This window comes from Mustela putorius, unplaced genomic scaffold (assembly GCF_011764305.1).
Source record: "Mustela putorius furo isolate JIRA1106 unplaced genomic scaffold, ASM1176430v1.1 tig00000095_pilon_pilon_pilon, whole genome shotgun sequence".
In the NCBI taxonomy this organism is placed as follows: domain Eukaryota; kingdom Metazoa; phylum Chordata; class Mammalia; order Carnivora; family Mustelidae; genus Mustela; species Mustela putorius.
Window position 1 is genome coordinate 30,142,072 of NW_025421280.1, and position 11,359 is coordinate 30,153,430.

General features: G+C 40.8%; 1 protein-coding gene across 1 annotated transcript; it reads left to right on the forward strand.

Annotated features, from left to right (window-relative positions):
- The first annotated feature begins 371 nt into the window (after positions 1-371).
- LOC101681838 (olfactory receptor-like protein OLF4) lies at positions 372-8,676 on the forward strand. The gene is made up of 3 exons (XM_045088841.1): positions 372-387; positions 4,391-4,422; positions 7,741-8,676. Exon 3 carries the CDS (start codon positions 7,744-7,746, stop codon positions 8,674-8,676), a length of 933 nt encoding a protein of 310 aa, XP_044944776.1. The 5' UTR covers positions 372-387; positions 4,391-4,422; positions 7,741-7,743.
- The last annotated feature ends 2,683 nt before the right edge of the window (positions 8,677-11,359 follow it).

Here is an 11,359-nt window from a genome sequence, read left to right on the forward strand (position 1 = left end):
ATCAAGGTGATGCTGGCCTCATAAAATGAGTTTGGAAGTTTTCCTTCCATTTCTATTTTTTGGAACAGTTTCAGGAGAATAGGAATTAGTTCTTCTTTAAATGTTTGGTAGAATTCCCCCGGGAAGCCGTCTGGCCCTGGGCTTTTGTTTGTTTGGAGATTTTTAATGACTGTTTCAATCTCCTTACTGGTTATGGGTCTGTTCAGGCTTTCTATTTCTTCCTGGTTCAGTTGTGGTAGTTTATATGTTTCTAGGAATGCATCCATTTCTTCCAGATTGTCAAATTTATTGCCGTAGAGTTGCTCATAGTATGTTCTTATAATAGTTTGTATTTCTTTGGTGTTAGTTGTGATCTCTCCTCTTTCATTCATGATTTTATTTATTTGGGTCCTTTCTCTTTTCTTTTGATAAGTCGGGCCAGGGGTTTATCAATTTTATTAATTCTTTCAAAGAACCAGCTCCTAGTTTTTTGTTGATTTGTTCGATTGTTTTTTTGGTTTCTATTTCATTGATTTCTGCTCTGATCTTTATGATTTCTCTTCTCCTGCTGGGCTTAGGGTTTCTTTCTTGTTCTTTCTCCAGCTCCTTTAGGTGTAGGGTTAGGGTTGTGTACCTGAGACCTTTCTTGTTTCTTGAGAAAGGCTTGTACCGCTATATATTTTCCTCTCAGGACTGCCTTTGTTGTGTCCCACAGATTTTGAACCGTTGTGTTTTCATTATCATTTGTTTCCATGATTTTTTTCAATTCTTCTTTAATTTCCCGGTTGACCCATTCATTCTTTAGAAGGATACTGTTTAGTCTCCATGTATTTGGGTTCTTTCCAAACTTCCTTTTGTGGTTGAGTTCTAGCTTTAGAGCATTGTGGTCTGAAAATATGCAGGGAATGATCCCAATCTTTTGATACCGGTTGAGTCCTGATTTAGGACCGAGATGTGATCTATTCTGGAGAATGTTCCATGTGCACTAGAGAAGAATGTGTATTCTGTTGCTTTGGGATGAAATGTTCTGAATATGTCTGTGATGTCCATCTGGTCCAGTGTGTCATTTAAGGCCTTTATTTCCTTGCTGATCTTTTGCTTGGATGACCTGTCCATTTCAGTGAGGGGAGTGTTAAAGTCCCCTACTATTATTGTATTATTGTTGATGTGTTTCTTTGATTTTGTTATTAATTGGTTTATATAGTTGGCTGCTCCCACATTGGGGGCATAGATATTTAAAATTGTTAAATCTTCTTGTTGGACAGACCCTTTGAGTATGATATAGTGTCCTTCCTCATCTCTTATTATAGTCTTTGGCTTAAAATCTAATTGATCTGATATAAGGATTGCCACTCCTGCTTTCTTCTGATGTCCATTAGCATGGTAAATTCTTTTCCACCCCCTCACTTTAAATCTGGAGGTGTCTTCGGGCTTAAAATGTGTTTCTTGGAGGCAACATATAGATGGGTTTTGTTTTTTTATCCATTCTGATACCCTGTGTCTTTTGACAGGGGCATTTAGCCCATTCACATTCAGGGTAACTATTGAGAGATATGAATTTAGTGCCATTGTATTGCCTGTAAGGTGACTGTTACTGTATATGGTCTCTGTTCCTTTCTGATCTACCACTTGTAGGCTCTCTCTTTGCTTAGAGGACCCCTTTCAATATTTCCTGTAGAGCTGGTTTGGTGTTTGCAAATTCTTTCAGTTGTTGTTTGTCCTGGAAGCTTTTAATCTCTCCTTCTATTTTCAATGATAGCCTAGCTGGATATAGTATTCTTGGCTGCATGTTTTTCTCGTTTAGTGCTCTGAAAATATCATGCCAGCTCTTTCTGGCCGGCCAGGTCTCTGTGGATAAGTCAGCTGCCAATCTAATATTTTTACCATTGTATGTTACAGACTTCTTTTCCCGGGCTGCTTTCAGGATTTTCTCTTTGTCATTGAGACTTGTAAATTTTACTATTAGGTGACGGGGTGTGGGCCTATTCTTATTGATTTTGAGGGGCATTCTCTGAACCTCCTGAATTTTGATGCTCGTTCCCTTTGCCATATTGGGGAAATTCTCCCCAATAATTCTCTCCAGTATACCTTCTGCTCCCCTCTCACTTTCTTCTTCTTCTGGAATCCCAATTATTCTAATGTTGTTTCGTGTTATGGTGTCACTTATCTCTCGAATTCTCTCCTCGTGGTCCAGTAGCTGTTTGTCCCTCTTTTGCTCAGCTTCTTTATTCTCTGTCATTTGGTCTTCTATATCACTAATTCTTTCTTCTGCCTCATTTATCCTAGCAGTTAGAGCCTCCATTTTTGTATGCACCTCATTAATAGCTTTTTTGATTTCACCTTGGTTAGATTTTAGTTCTTTTATTTCTCCAGAAAGGGCTTTTATATCTCTCGAGAAGGTTTCTCTAATATCTTCCATGCCTTTTTCGAGCCCGGCTAGAACCTTGAGAATTGTCATTCTGAACTCTAGATCTGACATATTACCGATGTCTGTATTGATTAGGTCCCTAGCCTTCGGTACTGCCTCTTGTTCTTTTTTTTGTGTTGAATTTTTACGTCTTGTCATTTTGTCCAGATAAGAGTAAATGAAGGGGCAAGTAAAATACTAAAAGGGTGGCAACAACCCCAGGAAAATATGCTTTAACCAAATTAGAAGAGATCCAAAATCGTGAGTGGGGAGAAAGGGGATAAAAAGAGGTTCAAAAAGGAAGAAAGAAAAAAGAAAAAAAAAAAAAAGAAAAGAAAAGAAAAGAATATTTTTTAAAAAAGAAAACACCTAAGAAAAATGTAAAAAATATATATATATATATTAGATAAACTAGTAAAAAATCTTTAAAAAAGAAAAAGGTAACAGTTAAAAAAAAATTTTACCCGAAGGAGAGAAAAAAAAAAATGAAAAAGAAAAACTTAAATTAACTGCAAGACTAAAAAAAAATCACAGGAAAAAAGCCATGAGTTCTGTGCTTGGCTTTCTCCTCCTCTGGAATTCTGCTGCTCTCCTTGGTATTGAAACCGCACTCCTTGGTAGGTGAACTTGGTCTTGGCTGGATTTCTTGTTGATCTTCTGGGGGAGGGGCCTGTTGTAGTGATTCTCAAGCGTCTTTGCCCCAGGCGGAATTACACCGCCCTTACCCGGGGCCAGGGTGAGTAATCTGCTCGGGTTTGCTTTCAGGAGCTTTTGTTCCCTGAGCGCTTTCCGTAGAGTTCCAGAGGACGGGAATACAAATGGCGGCCTCCTGGTCTCCGGCCCGGAGGAGCCGAGAGCCCAGGGCCCCACTCCTCAGTGCGCCCTCAGAGAACTGCGCCCAGTTACTCCCGTCTGCCTGACTTCCGGCCGCGCTCCGAGCTCACCGAGCCTGCGACCGGTTCAAGGTAACACGGAGCTGCGATCTTACTGTCGGCTCTGTCTCTGTAGCCGGCTTTCCCGTTCCAATACCCGCAAGCTCTGCGACACTCAGACACCCCCGATCCTTCTGTGACCCTGCGGGACCTGAGGCCACGCTGACCCCGCGGGGCTTCGCCCCGGTTTAGCCTCTGGAGTGATGTCCCTCAGTGGAACAGACTTTTAAAAGTCTTGATTTTGTGCGCGGTTGCTCCGCTTCTTGCCGGGAGCCGGCCCCTCCCCCCGGGGTCTATCTTCCCGTCGCTTTGGATTCACTTCTCCGCCGGTCCTACCTTTCAGAAAGTGGTTGATTTTCTGTTTCCAGAATTGCTGTTCTTCTTCTCTTCGATCTGCCGATGGATTTTTAGGTGTTTGCAATCTTTAGATAAGCTATCTAGCTGATCTCCGGCTAGCTGAAGCAGTCTCAGCTTGCTACTTCTCCGCCATCTTGACTCCTCAAAACAGGTATTTTAAAGGAGAGGAGAAAGAGGAATCATCTTGCATTTTTGGTGGGAATGTAAAGTGGTCCAGACATTCTGGAAAACAGTATGGAAGTTCCTTAAAATGTTAAAAATAGAGCTACCCTAAAACCCAGCAAGTGAACTACTATATATTTGCCCAAAGGATGTATGGGCTTTTGTATCAGAGACCACTATGGTCTTTGTCTAGAGGTCAGTACTCAACATATATTCCCCAAATTCAGGAAAGCATTTCTCATTAAAACTGTGACACCTTTTATCCATTTCTAGTTTAGTATTGTGTACAGTGTAAGAAAATGGTCGAGTTTCATTCTTCTACATATAGCTGTCCAATTTTCCCAGCACCATTTATTGAAGAGACTGTCTTTTTTCCACTGTATATTTTTTTCTGCCTTGTCAAAGATTATTTGACCATAGAGTGGAGGGTCCATATCTGGGCTCTCTACTCTGCTCCACTGGTCTATTTGTCTGTTTTTATGCCAGTACAATGCTGACTTGGTGATCACAGCTTTGTAGTAAAGCTTGAAATCAGGTAACATGATGGCGCCAGTTTTATTTTTGTTTTTCAACATTTCTGTAGCGATTCGGGGTCTCTTCTGATTCCATACAAATTTTAGGATCATTTGCTCCAGCTTTTTTTAAAGTGTTCCTCTTTTTTAAAAAATTATTTATTTTCAGCATAACAGTATTCATTGTTCTTGCACTACACACAGTGCAGTATAGACATTTTAACAATGTTTATTCTTCCGATCCAAGAGCATGGAATGGTATTCCATCTTTTTGTGTCTTTTTCAATTTCTTTCATGAGTGTTCTGTAGTTCCTTCAGTACAGTTCCTTTACCTCTTTGGTTAGATTTATTCCCAGGTATTTTATGGTTTTTGGTGCTATAGTAAATGGAATTGATTCTCTAATTTCCCTTTCTGTATTTTCATTGTTAGTGTATAAGAAAGCCACTGATTCCTGTACATTGACTTTGTATCCTGCCACCTTGCTGAATTGCTCTATGAGTTCCAGTAGTTTGGGGGTGGAGTCTTTTGGGTTTTCCATATAAAGCATCATGTCATCTGCGCAGAGAGGGAGTTTGACTTCTTCATTGCCAATTTGGATACCTTTTATTTCTCTTTGTTTTCTGATTGCTGTTGCTAGGACTTCTAATACTATGTTGAACAAGAGTGGTGAGTTGGCATCCTTGTCGTGTTCCTGATCTCAACGTCCCCATTGAGGACGATATTTGCTGTGGGTCTTTAATACATAGATTTGATGAAGTTCAAGAATGTTCCCTCTATCCCTATACTTTGAAGCGTTTTAATCAGAAACAGATGCTGGATTTTGTGAAATGCTTTTTCTGCATCAATTGAGAGGACCATGTGGTTCTTCTCTCTTCTCTTATTGATCTGTTCTATCACATTGATGGATTTGCGAATGTTGAACCATCCTTGTAACCCAGGGATGAATCTCACCTGATCGTGGTGGATAATATTCTTAATGTGCTGTTGCATCCTGTTTGAAAGACCTCAACATGAGATAGGAAGCCATCAGAATCCTAGAGGAACATAGGCAGTAACCTCTTCGATATCAGCCACAGCAACTTCTTCCAAGTTATGTCTCCAAAGGAAAAGGAAACAAAAGTGAAAATGAACTTTTAGGATTTCATCACAACCAAAAGCTCTGCACAGCAAAGGAAACAGTCAACAAAAGAAAGAAGCAATCCACGGAATAGTAGAAGATATTTGCAAATGACAGTACAGAAAAAGGCTAATATTCAGGATCTACAAAGAACTTCTCAAACTCAACACACACAAAACAGGTAATCATACAAAAAATGGGCAGGAGATATAAACAGACACTTCTCCAATGAAGACATACAAATGACTATCAGACACATGAAAAAATGTTCATCATAACTAGCAGTCAGGAAGATTCAAATTAAAACCACATTGAGATACCACCTTACACCAGTTAGAATGGCCAAAATTAGCAAGACAGGAAACAACGTGTGTTGGAGAGGATGTGGAGAAAGGGGAACCCTCTTACACTGTTGGTGGGAATGCAAGTTGGTGCAGCCACTTTGGAGAACAGTGTGGAGATTCCTCAAGAAATTAAAAATAGAGCTCCCCTATGACCCTGCCATTGCACTCCTGGGTATTTACCCCAAAGATACAGATGTAGTGAAAAGAAGGGCTATTTGTACACCAATGTTTATAGCAGCATAGCCACGGTCAACCTGTGGAAAGAACCAAGATGCCCTTCAACGGACGAATGGATAAGGAAGATGTGGTTCATATACACTATGGAGTATTATGCCTCCATCAGAAAGGACGAATACCCAACTTTTGTAGCGACATGGACGGGACTGGAAGAGATTATGCTGAATGAAATAAGTCAAGCAGAGAGAGTCAATTATCATATGGTTTCACTTATTTGTGGAGCATAACAAATAGCATGGAGGACATGGGGAGTTAGAGAGGAGAAGGGATTTGGGGGAAATTGGAAGGGGAGGTGAACCATGATAGACTATGGACTCTGAAAAACAATCTGAGGGTTTTGAAGGGGCGGGGTTTGGGAGGTCGGGGTACCAGGTGGTGGGTATTATAGAAGGCATGGATTGCATGGAGCACTGTTAGCGAAATAAGTCAAGCAGAGAAAGACAACTATCATATGATCTCCCTGATAGGAGGAAGTGGTGATGCAACATGGGGAGCTTAAGTGGGTAGGAGAAGAATCAATGAAACAAGATGGGATTGGGAGGGAGACAAACCATAAGTGACTCTTAATCTCACAAAACAAACTGAGGGTTGCTGGGGGGAGGGGGGGTTGGGAGAAGGGGGGTGGGATTATGGACATTGGGGAGGGTATGTGCTTTGGTGAGTCCTGTGAAGTGTGTAAACCTGGTGATTCCCAGACCTGTACCCCTGGGGATAAAAGTATATGTTTATAAAAAATAAAAAATTAAAAAAATATATATATACATAAAAAATGTAAACAAACAAACAAAGAAAACCAAAAAATACCCCAAACTCTATCATCCAACAATTGCACTGCTGGGGTATTTGTGCAAAGAATACAAAAATACTATTTAAAAGGGATACATGCTCTGAGATGATTTTAGCAGCATTATCTAATCTACAATAGCCAAACTATGAAAATAGCCAAGGTGTTAGTAAACAGATGAATGATGAAGATGTGTGGTGTGTGTGTTTGTGTGTGTGTGTGTGTACACATTTGCAATGACATGGATGGAACTAGAGAGTATTATGTTAAGTGAAAGAAGTGAGTCAGAGAAAGACAAGGGCCATATGATTTCAGTCATATGTGGAATTTAAGAAACCAAAGAAATAAGCATTGGAGACAAAAGAGAGAAAAAGGCAAATCAAGAAACAAACAGACTCTTAACTACCGAGAACACACTGATGTTTACCAGACAGGAGATGGTGGGGGTGGGTGGGTGAAATAGATGATGGGGATTAAGGATGGCACTTGTGATGAGAATTATATGATGCATGGAAGTGTTGAGTCACTCTATTGAGCACTTGAAACAAAATTTACACTGTAGGTTAACTAATTGACATTTAAAATAAAAGTTAAGGGGCGCCTGTGTGGCTCAGTGGTTTGGGCTGCTGCCTTCGGCTCGGGTCATGATCTCAGGGTCCTGGGATCCAGCCCCGCATCGGGCTCCCTGCTCCGCAGGAAGCCTGCTTCCCTCTATCTCTCTCTCTATCTCTGCCTGCCTCTCTGCCTACTTGTGATCTCTGTCTGTCAAATAAATAAATAAAATCTTTAAAAAAATGAAATAAAAAAATAAAATAAAAGTTAAAAAAGAGGAATAAATAAATAAATGAGGCTCATTTACATTAACATTTGTATGTTCTCTTTTTTTCTTTCCTTGTAGTCACTTCCACCACATGGAAGCAGGCAATGATACAGGAATTTCAGAGTTTCTTCTCCTGGGATTTTCAGAGGACCCAGAAATGCAGCCCCTCATATTTTGGCTTTTCCTCTCTATGTACCTGATCACTGTGTTTGGAAACCTGCTCATCATCCTGGCCATCAGCTCAGACTCCCACCTCCACACCCCCATGTACTACTTCCTGACCAACCTGTCCTTTGCAGACATCTGTTTCACCTCCACCACCATACCCAAGATGCTGGTGAATATACAAACAGGGAGAAAAGTCATAACCTTTGCAGGCTGCATCACACAGATGTACTTTTTCTTACTCTTTGCAGGCTGGGATGACTTTCTCCTGACTGTGATGGCCTATGACCGCTTCATGGCCATTTGTCACCCCCTACACTACATGGTCATCATGAACCCTCAGCTCTGTGGACTGCTGGTTCTAGTGTCCTGGGTCATCAGTGTTCTGAATTCCTCATTACAGAGCTTAATGTTGTTGCAGCTGTCCTTTTGTACAGAGGTGGAAATACCCCATTTTTTCTGTGAACTCAACCAGGTAGTTGGGCATGCCTGTTCTGATACATTTCTTAATGACATGGTGATGAATTTTGCAACTGTGGTGCTCGGTGGTGGTCCCCTTGCTGGGATCCTTTATTCATACTTTAAGATCGTTTCCTCCATATGTAGAATATCATCAGCTCACGGCAAGTATAAAGCATTTTCCACCTGTACATCTCACCTCTCCATTATCTTCTTATTTTATAGTACAAGCCTAGGAGTGTACCTTAGCTCCGCAGCTACCCAGAGTTCCTACGCAAGTGCTGTGGGCTCAGTGATGTACACAGTGGTCACACCCATGCTGAACCCCTTCATCTATAGCCTGAGGAACAGAGACATAAAGAGGGCTCTGAAAAGAATCACTGGGGTTCCAGTAATGTAAAGGCCAATGGTTCTTTGGTTGAAGAAGTGCCCATGATTGAAGGACTCACAGCCTCAAAGCTGGAACTGCTATTTTTTGATTAGTCTGTAGAAGTAGAACCTGTTACTTCTTACTTCCTGGAATTTCCATTTGCTTGAATAATTCAACTTCTCCATACATTTAAGTAACTCACTTTATTAAGCTTCTGCTCTTTCTGATATATAGACAGGTTACCCTTTGTCTATTTTCATATAATCCTAATATTTTCCACAACCTTGGTCACAAATGCTTAGAAATTTCTGTATTTTACATGGGGGCAAGTTGGAAATCTAAAATAATTTAATTCTAATGACTTGTACTATGCCAATTAAATTTTCCCTAGATTTCCCAAAAAAATAGTCATGAGTCATATTCTTTATTTGGAAGTAACTACACTTGGCCACTAAGCCCTTCACATAACTTTGTTGTAGAGAATACAAAAACCCAGTTTTCACCTTGAGTCTGTCAGGCTTTTTACTTCAGTACCCTCATTCCTCCTCCTGATAGTGTGGACTGTACTTTGTTCTGTTTAAGTCTCCTGTTGCTGATAGGGATGCTCAGGGTACGAAAGCCCAGGCACTTCCCCACACCCTTGTGCTTGTGGACATTCCCACAGATGCTTCCCTGAGCAGAGCTTCTGCTCTGGATGAACCAGCTCTTAGATTCTTACTGTGATTGCAAGACACACCTCAGCAACACCCATCAAAGAATTCTAACAAAATCAGGCATATTTTCCACAGGTCCTGGAGGGCACAGGGGTCCCCAAAGGCCATTCATGGAGGTCTCAGTGGTGGAGAGATGTATTGAGAGGGAGATACAGAGCCACTGTGAGGGATCAACCTTTATTAGGGTCCATGGCCAGAGTGGGGTTTGTGGGTTTACACTTTATTGGAGATTTTTTTATGATTAGAATTTGGGTGCTGAAGTAGAAAAGGAGGGTCAACCATTTGTCAATATTGAAGTTTACCAAGGTTTTTTTTTAAATTTTTTTTTAATTTTCAGCATATCAGTATTCATTATTTTTGCACCACACACAGTGCTCCATGGAATCCATGCCCTCTATAATACCCACCAGCTGGTACCCCGACCTCCCACCCCCCATCCCTTCTAAACCCTCAGATTGTTTTTCAGAGTTCATAGTCTCTAATGTTTCACCTCCCCTTACAATTTCCTTCAAATCCCTTCTCCTCTCTAACTCCCCATGTCCTCCATGCTATTTGTTATGCTCCACAAATAAGTGAAACCATATGATAATTGACTCTCTCTGCTTGACTTATTTCATTCAGTATAATCTCTTCCAGTCCCATCCATGTTGCTACAAAAGTTGGGTATTCGTCCTTTCTGATGGAGGCATAATACTCCATATTGTATATGGACCACATCTTCCTTATCCATTCGTCTGCTGAAGGGCATCCTAGATAAAACGATAGTACCCATCCATATGTTGTCTACAAAAGACCCATTTTGAACCTAAAGATACACCCAGACTGAAAATGAAGGGATGGAGAAGCATCTTTCATGCCATGGGCCTCAAAAGAAGGCTGGGTTAGCGATTCTTATATCAGACAAATTAGATTTTAAACTAAAGACTGTAGTCAGAGATACAGAAGAACACTACATCATTCTTAAAGGGACTATCCACCAAGATGATCTAAATATTGTAAATATCTATGCCCCCAATATGGGATCAGCCAATTACATAAGAAAACTGTTAATCAAGATAAGAGTCATATTTTATGAATACATTAATAGTAGATCTTAACATGCCTCTCTAAGAAATAGACAGATCATCAAAGCAGAAACTCAATAAAGAAACAAGAGCATTGAATGACACATTGGACCAGATGGACCTCATAGATATATACAGAACGTTCCACCCTAAAACAACAGAATACTCATTCTTCTCAAGTGTACATAGAACCTTCTCAAGAATAGACCACATGCTGGGTCACAATTCAAGACTCAACCAATACCAAAAGACTGACATTATTCCCTGCATATTCTCTGATTACAATGCTTTGAAATTGGAGCTCAATCACAACGAAAAGCTCAGAAGGAACTCAAACACCTGGAAGCTAAAGATCACCTTGCTTAAGAATGTTTGGATCAACCAGGAGATCAAAGAAGAACTGAAACAATTCATGGAAACCAATGAGAATGAAGACAATTCGGTCCAAAACCTATAGGATGCAGGAAAGGCGGTCCTAAGGGAGAAATACATAGCCATCCAAGCCTCTCTCAAAAATATTGAAAAAATCCAGAATACACCAGTTGTCTCTACACCTTAAAGAACTGGAGAATTGGCAAGAAGTCAAACCAACTCCAGGAGACAAGAAGGCGGGAAGTAGGATGAGGTGCTCTTTCAACCTGTACCCTAAAGTGAGCTGATTACCTTCCAACGAACTCCGATCACCCCCAAAATCAGCCTGAGATCAGAATTATACACGTCTGGATCTCTACCAGAGCAGAAGATGCCAGTGGACAGGTAAAGTGGAGTGGGAAAGTTGGACTGATATCGGAAGATAAACAAAAGGGGGAGGGAGCCACCAGAGGCGACCCATTGGAAAGTAATATCCCAATACGAGAGTGTCCTGCTTCTGGGGACCAGCATTAACTCAGAAGTCTGGTAGAAAGCACTCCAAAATAGCAAGGGATCACCGAGGGG